The sequence below is a fragment of the Neoarius graeffei genome, chromosome 4, assembly GCF_027579695.1.
Source record: "Neoarius graeffei isolate fNeoGra1 chromosome 4, fNeoGra1.pri, whole genome shotgun sequence".
Lineage (NCBI taxonomy): Eukaryota > Metazoa > Chordata > Actinopteri > Siluriformes > Ariidae > Neoarius > Neoarius graeffei.
The window spans coordinates 44,844,243-44,869,296 of NC_083572.1; the positions used below are offsets into that span (position 1 = coordinate 44,844,243).

Sequence of the window (25,054 nt, forward strand, 5' to 3'; positions counted from 1 at the left end):
CCACTGCCACAGTCTTTTTTAGAAAACACTTCCATTTATTATTAGGCTTAAATTATGTAGATTGTCCACCATGCAAGTCCCTGTGAAGGTGCTGTTACTATTGAACTGATAACATATTAGAATGAACGCATTCATATAAGCCTGTGATTTGAATTACAGCCTACATGACTGTGCTGTTATAGAAAATAAATCAACACCTTTGGACCAATCAGAATTGAGTTTTCAACAGTGATGTGGTATAAGGTGAAAACAAATTAAAATAACTGTTTTTTTGTAAATTAGCACTGTCGCCTCACAGCAAGAAGGTTCTGGGTTCGAGCCCAGCAGCCGAAGAGGGCCTTTCTGTGTGGAGTTTGCATGTACTCCCCGTGTCTGCGTGGGTTTCCTCTGGGTGCTCCGGTTTCCCCCACAGTCCAAAGACATGCACGTTGGGCTAATTGGTGGCTCTAAATTGACTGTAGGTGTAAATGTGAGTGTGAATGGTTGTTTGTCTCTATGTGTCAGCCCTGCGATGACCTGGCGACTTGTCCAGGGTGTACCCCGCCTCTCGCCCATAGTCAGCTGGGATAGGCTCCAGCTTGCCTGCGACCCTGTACAGGATAAGAGGCTACAGATAATTGATGGATAGATGGGTTTATGGATAGATGGGTTTATGGATGGATAATTGATGGATGGATTTATATTTTGTAAATATAAAAATAGGTGGATTTAGTGTCACATCTCTCCACTTTTTCGTATTTCCACACAGCAAATTCCTCAGTGTTGAATTAACACTTTCAGAGTTAATTTGTGTCCAATTGGACCTATATAAACACAGTAGGGTGTTAAATCAACACTGGGGATTTTGCTGTGCACTTAGGTACATACACCTGCTGTCAGGAGTATCTGTAAGAATGTGTTTATATTGCTGATGAATGAGATTAAGATAATATAGATATTTAGGCACTGCCTAAAAGCAGAGATCCTGATAAGTGTATGAGCAAAATATTTGCAAGGGCACAAAATCAACTTGAATAGAATAATAACATTATAGCATATGAACCGTTGAATTGTGTAGAGTATTTCATGTCAATAAATTGCTGCATTGTCTTGTAACAGTGATACCAATAATGAGATACACATTGCAGTTACAAATATATATTTATTCCTTTCTTTGACACCGCGTGCTAGAGCCCTGCACTCCCGTGGGAGTCCCGCGGGACTCGCGGGACCCGCCGCAAAGCAGTGCGGCGCGGGACAAATTTTGAAAGCTCACTGCGGGCGCGGGCAGGAGCACACATATGCGGCATGGGCGGGGGCGGTGATAAGCTGCAGTCCCGCTAACTAAAAACGTGTTTGAAATAAAATTTATAAATTATTAATTTATGTCTATCATATATAATTTGTGCTGGATATTTTATTTGGCATTAATAAAAACATTTTAAGATGCCTAAATTTGCAGAAAGAGTCAGATTGTGTGAGGAATGGTATCTTAAATTTGCCATTGATCACCCTAACGGGAAATCCTTTGATCACTCTAATGACTCACAGTTCAAACCCAGCTAGCAAGAGAACCATGAATGAAGTGATTTACTGCTTGCGTTAGTCTACAACTCTAATCAGAGAGACAGGTTACACAGTGACGGTAGGCTTGACTCAATGCTATCCCAGAAATCCTTCCTGTAATATGCAAATTTGGCTGTCCAATCAGAGGTGGCTAAATTTGCATATTACAGGAAGGATTTCTGGGATAGCATTGAGTCAAGCCTACCGTCACTGTGTAACCTGTCTTTCTGATTAGAGTTGTAGACTAACTCAAGCAGTAAATCAATTCACTTCTCTTACTAGCTCTGCTTTGCAATAAAAAAAAAAAAACACCATTGGTACAAAGCAAGTCCATTCACTTTTTTATGCTGATCAGAGAATTACAATGGTTTCTCATGTGATAAAAATGTGCGATTTGCGATTAAATATTTTAATCGCTTGACAGCACTAATTATTATTATTAGAGACACTACATGCTGAATTCAGAAACAAGGTAAATAATAACAAACATGAACGTGAGCTGTAGATATTTATGCTCAAATCCACTCAAAGTAGGGGGTGGGGCACCATCACGCTGTTTTAAGACAAGAACTTTCCTGAGAAATAACGCGAACGTCTGCATCATGCGGGATTTGCGGGCGGGAGCGGGACAAAATATGGCAGGCGCGGGCAGGAGCAGGACTGAAAATCATTATTTTTTTGTAGGCGCGGGCGGGAGCGGAACTGAAAATTATAATTCTTTGCGGGCGCGGGCGGGAGCGGGACTGCACAATGCGGGCGCAGGCGGAAGCGGGACTGAAAAATCCGACCCGCGCAGACCTCTACCGCGTGCCATACACCAGAAACAACACCACAACATTTATTATGGCATGACTCTCCTGGGTGTCTGGTGTTCAGCAGTGAACCAGTGCTTTCACTTTACATCATTACTATATAGTTACGATTGAATATCAAACTTGATATGTCAAACAGTTGTCTGTTTACATCTGTCACAGCCACGTGTGTTGGAGCTCGGAGTGTGTAGCCACAGACTGTAAAGCACATGCATGCCATTTGGACTAAATAGCATGCACCTGTTCCTGATTAAAGTGCAGTCACAGCACACGGACTATCAGTAACGCAGAGGCTTCGCGAAAGCTTTGTATTTTGTATCACTTTTCTGGTTTTGACCTTGCTTGTGTTTTTGGACATTAAGTATTGTATTACCTGTGATATCCTGTCTGTGCCTCGCTGCCTGTTTTTCGACTCTGCTTTTGTCTGCGTTTTGGATCTGTTTACTAGCATGCTTTCAATAAAACTCTTCCTGCGATTACATTCATCTACTTCCCTTACATGACAGAAACTGTCAATTGTTCAACAAGCTAATGGATTAATAAAACTGTTTTAACTAGGTTTATATGAAACTGGGGGTGGCACAGTGGTGTAGAGGTTGGCACTGTTGCCTCACAGCAAGAAGGTTCTGGGTTTGAGCCCAATGGCCAACAGGGACTTTTCCGTGTGGAGTTTTCATGTTCTTCCCGTGTCTGTGTGGGTTTCCTCCGGGTGGTCTGGTTTACCCCACAGTTCAAAGACATGCAGGTTAGGCTAATTGATGGCTCTAAATGAACGGTAGGTGTGAGTGTGAATGGTTGTTTGTCTCCATACTGTATGTCAACCCTGCAATGATCTGGCAACTTGTCCAGGGTGTACCCCGCCTCTCACCCATAGTCAGCTGGGATAGGCTCCATCTTGCCCGTGACCCTGCACAAGATAAGCGGTTATGGATAATGGATGGATATGAAACTGTCATGAATATTTTCCATAAATTGTGTTCGTAAATATTCTCACATTATTTTTAAAAAGCAAATTAAAAATAACTGTTGGATAAAAACCCATTTATCTTATGTCAATAAAGATACAAATTTCGTTGTCTGGTGGTCAAGTATTTATGAGATATGTTGCCTTGCACTTCTGCTAGGATTCCCTGTGGTGGTATACGTTTGTATGGATGTCATATGGTCAAAGCCATCAAAAATCAAGTCAATGCATTTATCTTAAGTATGGGGCTGTGTACGTGAGGAGTTCTGCTAATATAGGTGGGTTTTTTATTTATTTTTTTTAAATGAATTGTAGAATTGCTGTGTAAATGCATACATAATACATACAGTGGTGCTTGAAAGTGTGTGAACCCTTTAGAATTTTCTATATTTCTGCATAAATAGGACCTAAAACATCATTAAATTTTCACACAAGCCCTAAAAGTAGATAAAGAGAACCCAGTTAAACAAATGAGACAAATATATTATACTTGGTCATTTATTTATTGAGGAAAATTATCCAATATTGCATATCTGTGAGTGGCAAAAGTATGTGAACCTTTGCTTTCAGTATCTGGTGTGACCCCCTTGTGCAGCAATAACTGCAACTAAATGTTTCCGGTAACTGTTGATCAGTCCTGCACACTGGCTTGGAGGAATTTTAGCCTATTCCTCCATACAGAACAGCTTCAACTCTGGGATGTTGGTGGGTTTCCTCACATAAACTGCTCGCTCCAGGTCCTTCCACAACATTTCGATTGGATTAAGGTCAGGACTTTGACTTGGCCATTCCAAAACATTAACTTTATTCTTCTTTAACTATTCTTTGATAGAACGACTTGTGTGCTTAGGGTCATTGTCTTTCTGCATGACCCACCTTCTCCAGAGATTTAGTTCATGGACAGATGTCCTGACATTTTCCTTTAGAATTCACTGGTATAATTCAGAATTAATTGTTCCATCAATGATGGCAAGCCATTCTGGCCCAGCTGCAGCAAAACAGGCCCAAACCATGATACCACCACCACCATGTTTCACAGATAGGATAAGGTTCTTATGCTGGATTGCAGTGTTTTCCTTTCTCCAAACATAACGCTTGTCATTTAAACCAAAAAGTTCTATTTTGGTCTCATCCATCCACAAAACATTTTTCCAATAGCCTTCTGGCTTGTCCACATGATCTTTAGCAAACTGCAGATGAGCAACAATGTTCTTTTTGGAGAGCAGTGGCTTTCTCCTTGCAACCCTGCAATGCACACCATTGTTCTTCAGTGTTCTCTTGATGGTGGACTCATGAACATTAACATGAGCCAACATGAGAGAGGCCTTCAGTTGCTTAGAAGTTACCCTGGGGTCCTTTGTGATCTCGCTGACTATTACACACCTTGCTCTTGGAGTGATCTTTGTTGGTCGGCCATTCCTGGGGAGGGTAACAATGGTCTTGAATTTCCTCCATTTGTACACAGTCTGTCTGACTGTGGATTGGTGAAGTCCAAACTCTTTAGAGATGGTTTTGTAACCTTTTCCAGCCTGAAGAGCATCAACAACGCTTTTTTTGAGGTCCTCAGACATCTCCTTTGTTCGTGCCATGATACACTTCCAAAAACATGTCTTGTGAAGATCAGACTTTGATAGATCCCTGTCATTTAAATAAAACAGGGTGCCCACTCACACCTGATTGTCATCCCACTGATTAAAAACACCTGACTCTAATTTCACCTTCAAATTAACTGCTAATCCTAGAGGTTCACATACTTTTGCCACTCACAGATATGTAATATTGGATCATTTTCCTCAATAAAAAAAGACAAAGTATAATTTTGTCTCATTTGTTTAACTGGGTTCTCTTTATCTACTTTTAGGACTTGTGTGAAAATCTGATGATGTTTTAGGTCATATTTATGCAGAAATATAGAAAATTTGAAAGGGTTCACAAACTTTCAAGCACCACTGTACATTGCAAAGTAGTACACAGATCATATAGGTTTACTCAAGCTACTTGTCAGATCATTTAGCTTCTTCTCACACCTCAAACATCTTATGTTTAGTAAATCCATAACAGCATGTAGCTTCAATATATTGTAGCAATCTGAAAAAATCTGGGGAAAAAAAATCTTTTACAAGTGAACTTGGTGGCTGTGGCAGCGGGGGCGTGGTCAAGCATCGGTCTGTGAATGGAGGGCAGAGTCAGGAAAAGTAAGTGACAGAATCACTGCACCTGACATGAATTAACCTGTGTTTGTGTGTCTCCCCCACTGACTGTGCCCTTTAAAAGGAGAGAGAGAGCAGAGAAAGGAAGCTCTCCCCAACCTGGACCCTTGTGTGCGTGCGTGTCTGACTGGGAGAGTGTGACAGAGAAAGCTGAAAAGCTAAAATAAAAAGTTTGTTGTAAACACTCAGTTCTGGCCTGCTGTGCTTCTGTGCTTCACCCACCTTCAACAATCATTACAGTGGTGCTGAAACCTGGGAGGGAGTACAGAAGAGAACAGCCCCATGGAGTCCTCCCCCTTCAAGGACCTGGTCCATGCCCTCGCCACGGCCCAACAAAGCCAGCACCAGGCCCTGGTCGCCCTCCGGAAGGAGCTGGAACAACGGTTTGAAGCCCTGGTGCTGGCACAGCAGGAAGATCACCAGGCATTCCGGCACCTCCTCGCGTCGGCGGGGTCCACCACCACCACCGCTGCGGACCCTCCCCATCTCACCCTCACGAAGATGGGTCCGTAGGACGACCCCGAAGCCTTCCTTGCTCTTTTTGAGCAGGCAGCAGAGGCGTGGGGTTGGCGGGTGGAACAGCGCGCAACGTGCCTCCTCCCCCTGCTAATGGGTGAGGCACAGCTGGCCATGCTACAACTCCCCGCCGACAGCCAGCTGGTCTACACTGACCTCCGCAGAGCCATCTTCCAACGCACGGGGCACACCCCGGAGCAGCAACGGCAGCGCTTCCACACGCTGCGCCTGGAGGAGGTCGGCCGACCGTTCACGTTTGGCCAGCAACTCCAAGACGCTTTCCGGCAGTGGCTGAGGGCCGACAACCGTGACGCCGAGGGAATTGTCGACCTGGTGGCGCTGGAGCAATTCATCGCCCGACTTCTGGAAGGAATAGCAGAGTGGGTCCAGTGCCATCGCCCGGTGTCGCTGGATCAGGCCATCGTGCTGGCAGAGGACCATATGGCGGCTGTTCCGATGGCAGGACAGCGTGTCTCCTCTTCTCCCCCCCCTCTCTCTCTCTCTCTCTCTCTCTCTCCCCTTCTGTTCCTCGTCCTCGCCCCATTCCCCCACCGTGGAGGTGGGGGCCGGCTCCACCCCAGCCGGCCCTCCACACCCGTGGTGCCCTACCGTTTCCTACTTCTGTGTCTGTGTCTTCCCCCCCTCAGGTGAGTGAGCTCTGGAACACCGGTGCAGAGAGAGAGCCTGGGCTGGTTTGCTGGCACTGCGGGGAGCCAGGGCACCTCCAGCATCAGTGCTCGGCGATGGAGATGGGCGCAGTGGTCCGGATCCCCGACGTGCCAGGGACCGCCCTCGATCAGGCCAGAGCATATTGCATACCGGTGAGTATCCAAGGGGATACATATTCAGGCTTTGGTGGACTCCGGCTGTAATCAGACCTCAATCCACCAAAGCCTGGTGCAAGACGAGGCATTGGGGAGAGCACAATTGGTGAAGGTGTTGTGTGTGCACAGGGATGTTCACAACTACCCTTTAGTGTCGGTCTACATTCTATTTCAAGGGGAGAAATTTAGAGTAAAGGCGGCAGTTAATCCTTGCCTTACCCACTCGATAATTTTGGGGACTGATTGGCCGGGATTTAGGGAATTAATGTCACATTTAGTGAAGAGTGGGGCCTGCCATAATTTAGCGGGGGAAGGTCCCGGTGTGGCATTGGCGGGAGCAGCTGTCACAGAGCCGTCTACGTCATAACCACATCAGAGTGAGGAGCAGCATGCTCCTCCTCCCTCTCTCAGGGAATCCCTCGCGGATTTCCCGTTAGAGCAGTCGCGAGACGAGACTCTGCAGCATGCATTTGACCAAGTGAGAGTAATCGATGGTCAAACGCTCCAGCAAAACGCCACCCTGTCTTTCCCCTATTTTTCCATTATTAAGGATAGATTATACTGAGTGACGCAGGACACTCAGACTAAGGAACCGATAACACAGCTTTTAATCCCAAAGAGCTGCCGGGAATTTATATTCCAGGCGGCTCACTTTAATCCCATGGCCGGACACTTTGGGCAGGATAAGACACTAGCCCGAATAATGGCCTGGTTCTATTGGCCAGGGATTCGCGGCGATGTCCGTAGGTGGTGTACGGCATGCCGCGAATGCCAGTTAGTAAATCCCACAGCCATTCCAAAAGTGCCTTTGCGCCCTCTGCTGTTAATCGAGACCCCATTCGAAAGAATTGGGATGGATCTCGTCGGGCCATTAGATCGGTCAACATGAGGATATCGCTTTATTTTAGTTCTGGTGGACTATGCAACGTGATATCTGGAAGCAGTGCCTCTTCGCAATATCTCAGCACGTAGTATTGCAGAAGCACTCTTCCGCATCATCTCCCGAGTTGGAATCCCCAAAGAGATTCTGACTGATCAAGACACTATGTTTATGTCACACACACTGCGCGAACTGTATGGGTTACTGGGAATTAAGCCTATCCACACCAGTGTTTATCACCCACAAACGGATGGCTTAGTCGAATGGTTCAACCACACTCTCAAGAACATAATTTGGAAATTTGTAAGCAAGGACGCACGCAACGGGAATAAATGGCTCGAGCCCCTGTTATTCGCAGTGCGAGAGGTCCCACAAGCCTCCACGGGGTTCTCCCCGTTCGAATTATTATACGGGCATAAGCCGCGTGGCATTCTAGATGTGTTGTGTGAAAATTGGGAGGAGGGACCTTCAACAAGTAAAAATGAAATTCAATACGTTATTGACCTGCGTGCCAAACTCCACACACTCACCTAACCCAGGAGAATTTACGGCAGGCCCAAGAACGTCAAGTCCATCTGTACGACAGGGGACGCGCTCTAGGGAAATCACACCGGGAGATAAAGTACTTGTGTTGTTGCCCACATTGAGCTCCAAATTGATCGCCAGGTGGCAAGGACCCTTTGCGGTCACACAGTGAGTCGGGGACGTTGACTATGAGGTGAGGTGAACGGACAGGGGAGGGGCGTTACAGATTTACCACCTCAATCTGTTAAAACTTTGGAACGAGGAGGTCCCCATGGCATTGGTGTCGGTGGTTCCAGAGAAGGCGGAGCTGGGGCCGGAGGTTCAAAAGGGAAAATTGACATTGCCCACTGCTCCGGTCTCCTGTGGAGACCACCTCTCTCCGACCCAACTCACAGAGGTCGCCAAGTTGCAGACAGAATTTTCTGACATGTTCTCGCCCCTGCCCGGCCGCACCCACCTCATATAACACCACATTGAGACGCCCCTGGGGGTAGTAGTGCGCAGCCGCCCTTACAGACTGCCCAAACACAAAAAAAAAGTGGTTTGGGAAGAACTCGAGGCCATGCTCGAAAGGGGGCATCGTCAAGGAGTCCCACAGTGACTGGAGCAGCCCGGTGGTCTTGGTTCCCAAGGCCGACGGGTCGGTCCAGTTCTGTGTGGACTATAGAAAAGTCAATGCGGTGTCTAAATTTGATGCATACCCAATGCCTCGTATCGACGAGTTGCTCAATCGACTAGGCACGGCTCATTTTTATTCGACACTGGGTTTGACAAAGGGATATTGGCAGATCCCCTTGACTCCTCTATCCTGAGAGAAAACGGCCTTTTCCACACTGTTTGGCTTACACCAGTTCGTCACACTTCCTTTTGGGCTGTTTGGGGTGCCCGCTACGTTCCAGCGGCTTATGGATAGGGTCCTCCACCCCCACGCTACCTACGCGGCCGCATACTTGGATGATATAATTATTTATAGTAATGACTGGCCGCGGCACTTAGACCACCTAAAGGCCGTCCCGTCCTTAGGTCACTGAGGCGAGCGGGTCTCACAGCCAAGCCGAAGAAGTGTGTGATTGGGCAGGTGGAAGTACGGCATCTGGGCTTCCACTTGGGCATTGGGCAGGTGCGTCCCCAAATCAATAAGACAGCAGCAATTGCGGCCTGCCTGAAGCCCAAGACCAAAAAGGGGGTGAGACAGTTCCTGGGGCTGGCTGGCTACTATCGTAGGTTTATACCTAATTATTCGGACGTCACCAGCCCACTGACTGATCTCACTAAAAAGGGGGCACCAGATCCGGTCCAGTGGACAGAGCAATGCCAGCGTGCTTTCTCTGAGGTAAAGGCTGCACTGTGTGGGGGGCCACTGTTACACTCCCCTGACTTTTCTCTCCCCTTTGTTTTGCAGACGGACACGTCGGACAGAGGGCCGGGGGCTATTCTGTCCCAGGAGATGGAGGGGGAGGACCGTCCATTGCTGTACATCAGCCGGAAGCTGTCGGTGCGCAAGGGCAGGTATAGCACAATAGAAAAGGAATGCCTTGCCATCAAGTGGGCGGTCCTTACCCTCCGCTACTACCTGCTGGGGCACCCTTTCACCCTCTGTTCGGACCACGCGCCCCTGCAGTGGCTCCACCGCATGAAGGATGCCAACGCACGGATCACCCGTTGGTATCTGGCACTCCAGCCGTTTAAGTTCGAGGTGGTCCACAGGCCAGGGGCGCAAATGGTCGTGGCAGATTTCCTCTCCCGTCAAGGGGGGGGGGTGTCAGCTGCAGGCCGGACGGCTCCCTGGCCTGAGTCGGGCTGTGGCAGCGGGGGCGTGGTCAAGCGTCGGTCTGTGAATGGAGGGCGGAGTCAGGGAAGGTAAGTGGCAGAATCACTGCAACTGACGTGAATTAACCTGTGTTTGTGTGTCTCCCCCAGTGACCGCACCCTTTAAAAGGGGAGAGAGAGCAGAGAAAGGGAGCTCTCCCCAACCTGGACCCTTGTGTGTGCGTGTGTGTCTGACTGGGAGAGTGTGAAAGGGAAAGCTGAAAAGCTAAAATAAAAAGTTTTTTGTAAACACTCAGTTCTGGCCTGCCATGCTTCTGTGCTCCACCCACCTTCAACAATCGTTACAGTGACTTTTTTTGAGGAGAGGTGAAGATGGGGCATGTTAGGCACTTATACTCTAGGATAGAGAAGGGAAAGACAGTGGCTGTATGAAGAAAAGAGAGAACAAACACACATTTCATAGTTTTATTGTATTTCTAGCAGCTGTGGAAGACAGAGAGCAGAATGAAAAGCAGGTCAATGTGTGATCTAGATAAGACAATGATGGTGGTGCTTTTTTTTTTTTTTGTCGCCAGAGATGCCACTATATAAGAGGGGAAAAAGGTTCAACATCCTGAATAATTACATTTATGTTTACATTTATAGCATTTGGCAGATGCCTTTAGACAGAGTGACTTTCAGAAGCGCTTTGTAGTCTCCTTCAAAAACTTAACCTCGTGAGTACATATAAGGTCAGGACCTAAGAATACACAATTTACAAGTGATTAATAGAGGATTCCCAATTATGTCATGGATTTTAGGACAAATGTCCATATATGCATTGTAATGCAACCAGAGAGGTCCAAAAATGTAAAGTAAATTGTATGATGCTTTATTTTTCAAACATTCAAAACAGAGCATATTAAACTGCTCTGAAAGAAGGGCCTTAAACCCATGTGACTCATGGTAAGTATTCTAGCAGAGTCTCATTGGACTGCAGGAACACTCTATACATTGAGACAGCTATATCTTTTATCTTTCACTGTGCCACAATGTTATTGAGTTTTGTTATATGGATCCGGGTTCAGAGTTTATTACACACAAGATAGCTCTAAACTTAGTCGAGTCTCTGTAATATTTTTACAACAGTCTGTCATAGTTAGAGATGATACTGATAAATGCTAAAATGTAACATAATGCCTGTGCAGTAGGGATGTAATGCAATGGCAAAATATGCTCACCAGTCACTTTAATAGGAACTTGTTCTTGATTCTAAGATTCCTGTTCTTGGCTGGCAGGAGTGGAACCCAATGTGGTCTTCTGCTGTTGCATGCTGAGATGCTTTTCTGCTCACCATGGTTGTAAAGAGTTGCTATGAGTTACTATGTCCTTCCTGGCAGCTCAAACCAATCTGGCCGTTTTCCTCTGACCTCTCTTATCAACAAGGCATTTCCACCCACAGAACTGTCACTCACTCAATGTTGTTTTTTCACACCATTCTGTGTAAACTCTAGAGAAGCAGAAGAAGCAGAAGCCTTTATTTGTCACATGCACACTCAAGCACAGTGAAATTCATCCTCTGCATTTAACCTATCTGAAGCAGTGAACACATGCATGCACATACACTAGTGAGCAATGAGCACACACACACACACACACACACACACACACACACACAACAGTGGGCAGCTATGCTACAGCTCCCGAGGAGCAGTTGGGGGTTAGGTGCCTTGCTCAAGGGCACTTTCAGCCCAAGGCCACCCCATGTTAACCTAACCGCATGTCTTTGGACTGTGGGGAAAACCGAGGTACCCAGAGGAAACCCACGTAGACACGGGGAGAACATGCAAACTCCACACAGAAAAGCCCCCATCGGCCACTGGACTTGAACCCAGAACCTTCTTGCTGTGAGGCGACAGTGCTAACCACTACACCACCATAGAGACTCTTGTTCGTGAAAACCCCAGGAGATCAGCAGTTTCTGAAATACTCAAACCAGTCCATCTGGCACTAGCAACCATGCCACAATGAAAGTCACAGAGATCACAGTTTTGCCCATTCTGATGTTTGAAATGAACATTAACTGACGCTCTTGATTTGTATCTGCATGATTTTATGCACTGTGCTGCTGTCAAGGGATTGGCTGATTAGATAACCGCATAAAACAGCAGGTAGATGGGTGTACCTAATAAAGTGGCCACTGAGTGTAAGTGCTCAGGATATTCCTATCTGTTTTGGTATTCACATTTAAACCAGAAGTGGGTGTGGTCTGTACTGGACAGGGCTTCTATGTTAACCCTTCCACTAGAAACACAGGAAAACATTGAAAAACAAGTCTGCTGGGGAAAAAAAAGTCATTTCCATTCACAAAATATAAGAACAAATAGCAATTTGTAAAACATAACTACATTCAACTCCCAATCCAAACCTCCTATGGATCTTCTGCCTAATGTGACTGAATAAGCAAGCTGACTGTTTCAAAACAACGTCTTTCCCAAATAAAGAAATTGTTATTTAGGTTACAGTTGACAGCAGTAGCCATCTAATAAGATTTTATTAGATTTATGGGTTTGTTACATTCCACAAAGGTCAGAAAGGTTTGTTGGACACGTAATCAGGACCTACTATAAAACTCGGATACACTTACAGTACTGCTGCGAGTAAAATGAGATGGATACTTAAAGCAGCATTTTATTATAATATACAGCATTGTATATATTTCATTGATTTTCTGAGAACATCATAAGTTGGGGAATCATGGAAAACATGCTCAATGAACGTTCAAGTTTTACAATATTTTTAAAATTAAGTAAATTATTATTTTTTGCAGAGAGCCTAGCAGAGATACTGTATGCTGTCCTGTGCAAAGCGCGCAATCTGCATGAGCTATATGGAACAGCGGCTCAATATATGAAAGCATATTTCATATTTGTATAGAAATATGGTTGAAATGTGGTTTTATTTTGGAACTTGGTAAGGCAGTGAGGCTAAAACCAAGGAGTTCATCAAGTTTATAAGTATCATGTTAATGGCCTTGCTATATTTTTAAGTTCTGTGAGCATTGCTTGGTTCTTGGAGATACTGTATATACTGCAAATCAGAAATGCACATCACTGTTAACTTTAATCTCCAAAATGACTGAGAAAAATAAGAAAAATACTTCTAAGTTTCAGGTCTTTTTGTGTGGTTTTTGAGTTGTCGTTGGGTGGGAGGGTTTTTCTGGGGGGATTTCCCCCCAAACATGAAATCTCACCCATAATCTTCTATGAGCTTTTTTTTAAATCTCACCTTTATGGTAAAAACAGGACATTCTTTTGGCGGTCAGGATACCAGTTCCTGAATCTAAGAAAAAAAAAAAACATGAACACTTCACCTACACTTCATGTTTGTATTCATTTGGGATGCATTAGCTCTTCAGTCTAAATAGTGTATTTGTATTTGACTGCATATCCATTGTGCAGATTATATAATGTTCCAGATTTCCCGGTCACTTGTTCATATATATTAACTTCCAGATTAGAGTCCATCACCAAGAAATTTTCTTTCATCACATATATAATACAGTATTTTACTTTGATGTATTGCTTAACTGAAAACTTTCCAATACCAACAAGCTGACAGTTAAGCCTGGGATTTCAGCTGTCAGTATTACTTTTTTTTCTTTCTTTCTTAAGTATTCAGTTGTTCAGCTTTTTATTTTTAATGTACCTTGAATTCTCTCTTTTCTCTCTCTCTCTCTCTCTCTCTTTCTGTGTATGTGTGTGTGTGTGTGAGAGAGAGCGAGAGAGATTCACAATATAAATAAATTTCCTTGCATTTCCTGGTGTGGTTCAAATCAAGAGATATCCGTTTTTAGCTGATTAACTTGTGTATGTAAATCAAATATAGCTGAGGCTTGCATTTACTTAATTTCTTTGTAACACAATTGTGAGTCCATATATTTCATTTAATCTGCAGGGCCTGTATGTTCCAAACACAGTGTTAAGCATTGTCAACTCTTGATGAGCAACATTTGATAATGAGTCAAGTACTATATTATACAGTACTGCCCTCTACTGTGAAGTTATGAGTTATCATTATTATTGCTTTCATTTATACTTCCATTAGTGAAGAGAGATGACATGAAAAAATGTACAGAACTCTTGGTTTTGTAGTTGCATATTTACACTAATAATGGATGACTTCTTTTTTTTTCAGAATGACTGTTCTGGAGAGTGGAAGTCTGCGAATATCCAATGTCATAAAATCAGATGCTGGCCTCTACACATGTGTGGCACGCAACCAGTTCGGCGTAGCAAGTAGCTCAGGGACGCTAATGGTGAAAGGTTTGATGCATACAAATTACAAATATCGCTTATAAGATATCTATCCTGTTTCTCATTATTTTTAAGCTGTTTTGCTTGCTACCAGCCCTGCCTTCTGATTCTCATTCTGTTAAATATAAATTAATAAATAGAATACTTCCACACTATGATTTCATTATGTAAAACCACAAATATTCTGCCTGATTAGAAGGAGGTTGTTTGTAGCAAACAGAGCATGGGTAGCAAATTTGAGCAAATAATGCAAGTGTTTTAATTCCTAATGAGAGGAGAATGGAGTATACTGTCACAGCCACAGCATGTGGGAACCTCGGGGACCCCAGATCTGATTCCTATCTTGTCTCTGCTTCAGAGATTTATTATGCAGCATTAAATATGAATGAAAGTGCTTGGCACCATGTGTGTTGTGAATCGGATGAGGGAAGAAGGATTTTTAGGAAGAAACCTTTGTACTGGTTGAAAAAAACTTAATGCAATGTAATTATATCTCATCACCTTAAGTCTTATGACATCAGTTACAGATGCCTTCCTTTATTTCTCATTCTTCATGCCCTCACTGTACTTAAAAATTCAATTAAACAAGAGTGATTTAGATATAAACTCAATTTCATAAGTCAAATCTTTTTCACAATTACACAGTTATTCACATCAAAGTAAGTTCTATTTAAGCTTTGGAAAAATCGACTCTTCTTGCTTTGTACTAACACTAAACATATAGTCACGAAGTTGTTAATTTCATGGATGACAAGAGGGAAAATGGAGAGTGTGAACAATATTGACTAAAACACAAAGTGGAATGATTACCTTGGCATACATGTCAGGGTAAGTGATGTCATTTTGGCAGTAAAATGTCATCTCTCTTAGTCTCAATGGAAGGTAATTGGTGAGCACTGATTCAGGAGAATAGATTCACTCAATAAAGAGACTACGAATAAAGACATTCACTTAATTAAAGGCACTAAATTCTACATTCAATAAATGTACCCAAGTATATTTTAAAATACCCTCAGCCACACCTGAATGCAAAAAGAAAGGATAGTGTATATCTCTTTACTCATAGGTTTAGTTAATTCCTATGTTTTTATATTCCTAGTGACTGCTTTATTTGGCTCTTTTGGACATTTTCCCTTCTCTAGAATAGAAGCTAATTTAAGAGGGAGAAGATAAGATCAACGTGATCAAAATGCTCATTTTTCCTGGCAATAAAGGATGAGTGACCTGATAATGCAGTTCTGAGATGTCTTGTATAAACTGAAGAACTGGTTATAGTTACTCATTCTTGTATGTTAGTCTAGGTGTCAGTAACGCGATAGAGAGCACCACTTTCAGTCAGACTACAAACATGGCTGATCTGAACTACAACACCTAAGAACCACAGCGCCCTCTATCGCCTATCTATTAATTACACGTCACTCATTTCCTGGTTAATCAGCCCATGCTATATAAACACCTCTCCCACACTCACTCAATGTGAAGTATCGTTCAGTGTCTTACCTGTCATACCAAGCCTTGTTATTCTGCCTGCCTTATTGTGTTCTTGACCCTCGTTACTCTTTAGTGTAGCCCTTATTACTCTGTCTGCCAATTGATCAACCCCTGCTTGTCCCTTGACTTTGATTTCATCTAGCGTTTTGGATTTGTTTGCCAGTCTGTGTTCCCCGCACATACATCCATAAGTACCACTCTCCCCTGCACATACATCCATAAGTGCCTGCACCCTGACGGGATACTTCGCCACATATAGATGCAGCAGAGGAGGCACGGCAGACTGCTTTGATCACTCAAGGGCGCCTCTTAGGATAACATCAGCAGATGCTCGCCGATCTCAACACCAAGATGGCTCAGCTCGCTGCTATGATGCCGTAGGCCCTCCTAACACACCCCAAAGCTCCTCCAAGTCCCGCACTCCCACTTCCATGCCCTGAGAAGTACGCTGGAGATGCACTCAGCTGCAAGGGGTTTCTGCTTCAGTGCTTCATGTACTTCTCCTTGCTCCCACACATCTTGGATGAACGCAAGATCACCGGATTTCTTTCGCTTTTAACCGGCAAAGTGCTACAATGGGCCAGCGCAGTGTGGAGAAGTGGAGGTGAACACACCACCTCCTACAACAGCTTTCTGGAGTTATTCAAGCGTGTGTTCGATCATGAACTGGAGGGAATTGAAGTCGGTGAGGGCCTACTCACCATCACCCAAGGTTCAATGAGAATTGCCGATTATGCCCTAGATTTCCAGACTCTTGCAGTCGCCAGTGGATAGAATGAGCCAACATTAAAGGCGGTGTTTCACCAAGGACTTCACCCCTCAGTATTGAGTGAACTAGCATGCCACAATGAACATCTCACTCTGGATGCTCTCATTGATCTCACCATTTGGCTAGACCATCTGCTATCCAGCTGCCCATCCCTCTGGGAGGAAGTCAAGCCTGTCATGACCTCTGATTCACCCTCTCCCATGGAATTTTCTCATGCTCACCTGAAACACTCCAAATGAGATCAGAGAAAGAAGGAGGGCTTGTGCTTCTATTGCAGGAGCTGTAGTCACCCTATCATCCAGTGTCCAGTCCGCCCACCACGCACCAGCTCCAAGGAGACCAAGGCTGATTTGATGAGTCCCATGAGATCACTAAGAGCTCGATCTTTCAAGCTTCCAGTATTATTGAAACTGTCTTCCTCTACCCATGTGCTGTCTGCGTTTATCAACTCAGGGGCAGAGGGAAACCTAATCTCCAGCTCAGTCGTCCAAAGGTTCAATCTGACCACAAACTCACTGTAGAGCCCACTCAGCATCCAGTCCATCGATGGAGGCCCCATAGGGGAGGGCCTCGTCACCTCCCAGACCGCTCCCGTGCATATTCAAGTGGGAGCTCTTTGCTCTGAACAAATCTCACTCCTTGTCACAGCTACCAAGCATGACAACATCATCCTGGGCTATCCATGGTTACAGCTTCATGACCCACTCATCTCCTGGCAGAACAAAGAGATTCTCCAGTGGTCCCCAACATGTTTCCAAAACTGCCTCTAACGTCCTCAGTTAAATCTTTTCTCCACCTCCATAGACAGTCCTCACCCTGACTCCCTGGAAGGGATCCCTGCATGCTACCTGGACCTAGGGTAGGTCTTCAGCAAGGGCAAAGCATGCGGCCTACCCCCACATCATCCATAGGATTATGCCATTGACCTCCTGCCTGGTACTTCTCTCCCTTGCAGCCATGTTTATCCTCTGTCCCAGAACAAACAAGCTGCTATGGAAGAGTACATACAGGAGGCCCTCAAGCAGGGGTACATATGTCTGTTCACTTCACCAGCATCAGCATGATTCTTTTTCGTGGAGAAGAGAGGGGGCAGACTTTGTCCATGTATAGACTTTCGAGGACTCAATCAGATATTAGTGAAATACCTGTATCCACTTCCACTTGTGCCCTCTGCATTGGAACAGGTCCACAGCACCATGATCTTCTCCAAGCTTGACCTACATAGTGCCTACAGCCTAGACTGCATCCATGAGGGTAACGAGTGGAAGACCACCTTCAGTACCAGCACCGGCCATTTTGATTACCGATTCGTGCCTTATGGCCTCTCTTCGGTGCCAAGTGTGTTCCAGTGCCTCATTAATGATGTTCTGTGAGACATGTTGGGGAGGTATGTCATAGCTTACATCGATGACATCCTGATCTACTCCCCTGATGAAGAAAGTCATCGTAACCATGTTTGATCAGCACGCAAGTGCCTGTCTAAGAACCATCTCTATGTCAAGGCTGAGAAGTGTGAATTTCACCTGGATAAGATCTCCTTCCTGGTGTACATCATCAGTGCTGAGGGGGTCAGTATGGACCCCTCCAAGGTAACTGCAGTCACATCCTGGTACATACCCACCTCAATGAAGGCGCTCCAATGTTTCTGAGGCTTTGCAAACTTTTATTGTCATTTCATTAGAGGGTTCAGCACCCTCGCGGCATCCCTGACCTCCCTCTTGAAGAAGGGACCCAAACGCCTCCACTGGAACCCCACAGCCAAAGAAGCCTTCGACAGGCTCAAAATGGCTTTCACCACAGACCCTATGCTTCAGCATCTGGACCCAACCCGACCTTTTACGGTTGAAGTGGACACATCCAAGATTAGTGTAGGAGGGGTTCTCTTCCAGTGCTTCAGCAAAAGGCTGAAGCTCCACCCAGTAGCATTCTTCTCCAAAAAGCTCACTCCAGCAGAGAGAAACTATGATGTCGGGAACCGAGAGCTACCAGCCATCAAGCTTGCCTTAGAGGAATGGAGGCACTGGTTGGAGTGGGCCACACACCCCTTTGTCATTTTCACTGATCATAAAAACCTTGAGTATCTCAAGAAGACAAGGAGACTGAACCCATTCCAAGCCCAGTGGGCACTGTTCTTCACCCGTTTCAACTTCACGCATCCTGGCACCAGAAACACCAAGGCCCTGTCATGCATCTTTTGCCTGTCTCTTTATGACCAGAAACCTCATCCCATCCTGACACCTGAATGCTTCGTCCAGGTGATCACTTGGGACCTCGACAAGGAGATAAGGGACTCACAACCACAGAATCCTCCAGTAAACTGCCCACCAGGCCGCCTATACATCCCTAATCATCTCAGGAGCAGACTCATCACATGGGCACACACTTCTCCTGCTACTGGTCATCCCAGCAGCCATCACACCCACCAACTGCTGCGAAACAAGTGCTGGTGGGAGAACATGCTGACTGATAATTTGTTTCATCTCTTCATGCACGGAGTGTGCTCAAGCCAAGGTCCCTTGAACTCCTCCAGCTGGCAAACTATGCCCTCTTCCTGTGCCTCAGAGACCATGGTCCCACCTGGCAATCGACTTCATCATTGACCTGCTGCCATCCCAAGGAAACTCCACAGTTTTGGTCATCATTAACCACTTCTCCAAGGTACCGAGACTCATCCCATTATCTGGCCTACCCACAGCATTTCAGACTGCCGAATTATTGTTCCAGCATGTGTTCCGTTACTTCAGCATCCCAGAAGACATAGTCAGTGACTGTGGCCCTCAAGTCATCACTCGTCTGTGGGCCAGCTTCATGGAGTGGCTAGGGGTCTCGGTGAGCCTCATTTTGGGATGTCATCCTTAGTCAAATGTCCATGTAGAGATAGCCAACCAAGAAATAGGATGTTTCCTCAGAATCTTCTGCATGCAAAACCAAGGGGACTGGGCCCGATTCATCCCATGGGCTGAATACATGCAAAACACTCTCAAGCACTCAGCCACATAACTTACACCCTTCCAGTGTATGCTCGGCTACCAACCTCCCCTGTTTCCTTGAGACGACTCTCCAGCACAGGTACAGGCCATGAAAGAGTGGTTCACCCATAGCCAGTCGATTTGGGAGGAAGTTCACCAATGCATCACACCAGTTAATGCCAAGTACAAGGAATACACTGATAAGCACCGGAGCAACAATCCCGAGTACTCTCCTGGCAATCAGGTATGGGTGTCCACCAGGGACCTTAGGGAACCCAACACATGCTGAAAATTACAGGCATGCTACATCAGACTGTACAAGGTGCTCTGGCGCATCAATGAAGTTTCCTATAGACTTGAGCTCCCACCTCACAATTGTCTGTCACCCACCTTCCATGTCTCCTGCCTCAAACCCTCCATCCAGGGTCCCCTGTCTGAGAACATGCCCACCCCCAACCACCCATCTCCTGGCCCAGAAGGAGAACCCATCTACCAGGTAAATTGGATCCAAGACTAGATGTAGAAGAGGTCAGCTAGAGTACCTGATAGATTGGGAGGGCTATGGACCACAGGAACAAAGCTGGGTGGGAGCCAAGGACATCCTATAACCTCTCCTTACTCAAGAATTTCACAACCAACACCCCGACAAGCCCACACCCAGAAGGAGGGGGCATCCTAGGAAGAATGTAGCTCCTGGAGGGAGCTCCTCGGGTGGGGGGGTCAGTAACGCGATAGAGAGCACCACTTCCAGTCAGACTACAAACATGGCCGATCTGAACTACAACACCCAACAACCACAGTACCCTCCATCACCTGTCTATTAATTACACCTGTCACTCATTTCCTGGTTAATCAGCCCATGCTATATAAACACCTCTCCCACACTCACTCGATGTGAAGTATCGTTCAGTGTCTTACCTGTTATACCAAGCCTTGTTATTCTGCCTGCCTTATTGTGTTCTTGACCCTCGTCCTCATTACTCTTTAGTGCAGCCCTTATTACTCTGTCTGCCAATTGATCAACCCCTGCTTGTCCCTTGACTTTGATTTCATCTAGCGTTTTGGATTTGTTTGCCAGTCTGCATTTCCCGCTGTCCTCTGCACATACATCCATAAATGCCTGCACCCTGACACTAGGGCATTTTATATGAGGCAAAAGAATGTAAAAGCAGCTTAGATATTAACACAGAGCATAAAGGTTAATATACTTCAGTGTTAAATTACTCAAAACTAAAATAATTAACTTTATTCAATGCACAGATTAAAAGGGGTCATTTTAATAATTGTACACTATGAACATATTTTATATTAGGATTTATATGTCCCCTAATTTCTTCTTGGGGTTCAATAAAGCACATCCATCCATTTATCTATCAATTACCACAGCACTGTTGTATTGGTCAGAAGGTGTTGATTAATTTTCTGTAACACCATAGTGCTGACAAGCTGAATTGTTTGTCCTATTACTTTAAAGAGGCTGAACTCTTTAGAATAGAAGAGAGGCTGACTGTTTGGAGCTGCTACAATATAAGTGATAAAAGGAACTAACTTGTTTCACGGCATTCCACAACATTAAATGTAACTATAAACGTCCATCCATCCCTTATCTATTCAGCTTATCCATCAGGGTTGCATGAAAAGCTGGAGCCAGTCCCAGGCGACTTCAGGCAAGAGGCGGGATGCACTCTAGGCAGGTTGCCAAACTATCACAGGACTACACAGAGACCATTCCCACTCACATCCACACCAATGGGCAATTTAGAGTAACCAGTTGACTTAAGTTAGCATGTCTTTAGACTGTGGGAGGAAACCAAAGCACCCAGAGGAAACCCATGCAGGCATGAGAAGAACATGCAAACTCCACACAGAAAGGTCCCTATTGGCCACAAGGTTCAAACAGAACCTTCTTGCTATGAGGTCACAGTGCTACCCACTGCATCACCCTGATGGCAAATTGCTGTGGTATAAGAGGAATAAAACAATCAACTTCATACCACCTTGTTTTATATATATAGTTCTATATAGTGGTCGAGTTGTAAAATTAAACCGGGGGGATGGTGAAATTTTTAGTCGCGTGTCGACCCATCGGTCGGTCCGTCGGTGGGAAACTGGTTTGCTTTTAGGAAGGTTTGCACACAACGTAGGTCTGTGGACCTTGTTCATTTACCAGACATACAGTATTTTGTGCTGATAAAGTGTGTAGTACACACCGTGTACCCTTTTTATTGTTGTAAAAAATAGGGATCGACCGATATGTTTTTTTTCAGGGCCGATACCAATACCGATTATTATGGAATTGGGATGCCGATAACCGATATGTGCAACCGATAAATGTAAACATTATAATTCACATGAAATTAAACATAGCACACACTGACACAGACCTTCATATCCATGAAATGTATGTTTAATTGTAAAATTGAACATGAAATTTTGTGCAGGGAGATGCCAGCAGCATTTGTACAATAAAGTCAAACATTAGTTAGAATAAAATGAGAAATAAAATAATAAAATAAATATTCACCAATAAAAAAATAAATCACTCCCTACTATATTACAGCTCACCATTTTCAGTGGAAAATAAATGAAAATACACTCTGGATTCATTTACACTAAGAACTAAGACAGACTTACCAACTTCAAGTAGTTTTTAAATAACAAATCAAGTGTAGGGAGCTGCCTGCAGCATTTTTTAAAAAGTAAAATCAAACATAAAGTAGGCTATCACTCCCTATTCTGAACAACTTAACAAGTAACCGTCTACATTCTAATGCTTTTAATGCCCAAGCCTAATATTCCCAATTTAGGAGGATTATATTGTAGTGAAGGAAGCACAGTTGCTCTGCATGTTAAAAGCTCTGGTTAAAAGGAGCGGCTGCTCCTTTAAGAGTCTGTTCAGAGAACGGAAGTCGGAGTGAGGAGGCGGCTGCGGTTCTGCTCCATTAAAAGTATATCGCTTTCCGAATCAGAAGCGCTAGCGAGGAGAATCACTTGCGCAAGAATTATAAATACTAGTGGAGTACATTACAGCGCAATGTGAAGTAGCATAAGAACATTTAAGTCAAGAGTTTAATTGATGTATTTCGTTCATTACCGTTTATCCAAGCAAGTGTGCATCCACGACACAATTAATTACTGAGCCCACAACAAGCGTCCTGACAAACATAGCCTGCTAGCACCATATCACACCTGGCTTGTTTAAATGTGCAAATAGTGCTTTATAAAGTTACCTAACATATACAAGTGCAATGCACTTTTTGAGCACGAGTCACGTCATGAAGTTTACTCATCACCATAACAAATAGCCAGTAGGCTTGCGCTAGCCTACAGAACACAAACACTACGTTTTATTTCGTCTTCCCTTGACCACCTCTCTGTATGGCTGTCATTCTACTGTTTGAGTAGAACTACTGACACATTCACAACGTTTCCAGACGGGGATTTAAAAATGACTGCAGCCTATGTTATGCTGGGGACTGCTTACTATGGACAACATTACATGTAGTTTCAGCGAGACTAGTTGGTTGTAGGCTAATTCAAGTGCTTCCTTCCGTAAGCTAAGTTTGCCTGGCTACACAGATGCAAATGGACAATTTTAATGAGTAGTAGATGAAGAATGTAAACATATAATGATGTTGTGCTTTTGCAACTTGTGTGTTTGTGACTTATTGCGGCAAAAGCAGCGTGTCCTTACCTTGAAGTGGGATCTGCTTCTGCCCGAGTACCCATACGGCCGCCTTGAAACAGTTCACAGCGGTTAGCTACGTGTGTTGATTGGCTACATCTCTTGTGCCAAACAAATCAGATGTTGTGGTGGGCGGGACCGTGTTCTTGAACTCAGAGAGGCGAGTGCAGGAAAGGACGTGCAGTGACAGTCGCGTTAGGAATGAAATGGCTGCAAAAAGGCATGTTATAGGCATATCGGTGGAAATTATGGCCGATACCGATAACCCTAAAAATGCAGAATATCGGCCCGATATATCGGCCAGGCCGATTATCGGTCGATCCCTAGTAAAAAGCATAATACACTGGTATTTTACTGTAAAACAGGGGTGTCCAAACTGATCCATAAAGGGCCGTGTGGCTGCAGGTTTTCATTCCAGCCATGCAGCAGCACACCTGACTTGGTTCATTCAATCAACTGAACTGTCTTCACACAGTCAAATACTTGCAGCCTCACCCACCCTTGATTAAAGGGTGGGTGTGTCAGTTGATTGAATAAGCCAAATCAGGTGTGCTGCTGCATGGCTGGGATGAAAACCTGCAGCCACACGGCCCTTTATGGATCAGTTTGGACACCCCTGCTGTAAAACATGCACAGTGTGGATGTCATGTGTCATATTTAGTCAGTCTCCTGGCTGACATACCTATCACATTCTCCATATTAGGGTGAAATGCAGATGACAAATTTGAAGTGTAACTTCATAGTCATGGTAGGCTCCTTTTAAATCGTTTGATAAATAATTTATTAAAACCTCAGCAGGCAATGTAAATGAACAACTGAATCTTTTCATATCAAGTCAATATAATTTTTATTCAAAGCTGAATATTGGGAACATTGAGTTAAATACAGAGGTAGGTAGGTAACCAATAAGCTAAAACAAGCAACAGTAAATTGTAAATCAGGCTAAACTTCCTAAAAGATGTTTGAGGCATTATGCAGTTTTTTTTGTTTTTTCCTTTTTGTTATTATTGTGGGCGGCACGGTGGTGTAGTGGTTAGTGCTGTCGCCTCACAGCAAGAAGGTCCGGGTTCGAGCCCCGTGGCCGGTGAGGGCCTTTCTGTGTGGAGTTTGCATGTTCTCCCCGTGTCCGCGTGGGTTTCCTCCGGGTGCTCCGGTTTCCCCCACAGTCCAAAGACATGCAGGTTAGGTTAACTGATGACTCTAAATTGACCGTAGGTGTGAATGTGAGTGTGAATGGTTGTCTGTGTCTATGTGTCAGCCCTGTGATGACCTGGCGACTTGTCCAGGGTGTACCCCGCCTTTCGCCCGTAGTCAGCTGGGATAGGCTCCAGCTTGCCTGCGACCCTGTAGAACAGGATAAAGCGGCTAGAGATAATGAGATGAGAATGAGATTATTGTGTTTATTCTTATGAGTAATGCAAATTATACATGTCCATACCGCTTATTATTTTAATGGAAAGAAAAGAAAAGACAAAAAAGTCCTCCTTTGTGGGGGAGTGAAGGTGGGCAAAGAAATTGCTTTACTTCTCATGGCTTTCCTACCTCATAGAAATTTCCAAAGACTTTCATAATCATGTTTTTTGTGGTCAATTTTCCGGGCTCTTGTTTTTGGATCATTAGCTAAACAATGGTGTTGAAGCCAAGACTTGACATATACCTCTGGTTTGAACAGTGTCAATGGAGGGCCAACACACCGGATGAAAAGCAATGCTGACATACTTCTTACTTCTAGGGAGCTTCGAGTTGTTATTAGAATGTTCATTTGACTGAACCCATGCTCACATTCAGCTGTGGAGATG

General features: G+C 44.7%; 1 protein-coding gene across 1 annotated transcript in view; it reads left to right on the forward strand.

Moving 5' to 3' along the window:
- The window catches only part of LOC132885033 (contactin-4-like), a 542,655-nt gene that overhangs the window by 407,070 nt on the left and 110,531 nt on the right, over positions 1–25,054 (forward strand). The window contains exon 12 of the mRNA XM_060919276.1: positions 14,223–14,350. Coding sequence (XP_060775259.1) covers positions 14,223–14,350 — 128 coding nt within the window. The remainder of the gene's footprint in view (positions 1–14,222; positions 14,351–25,054) is intronic.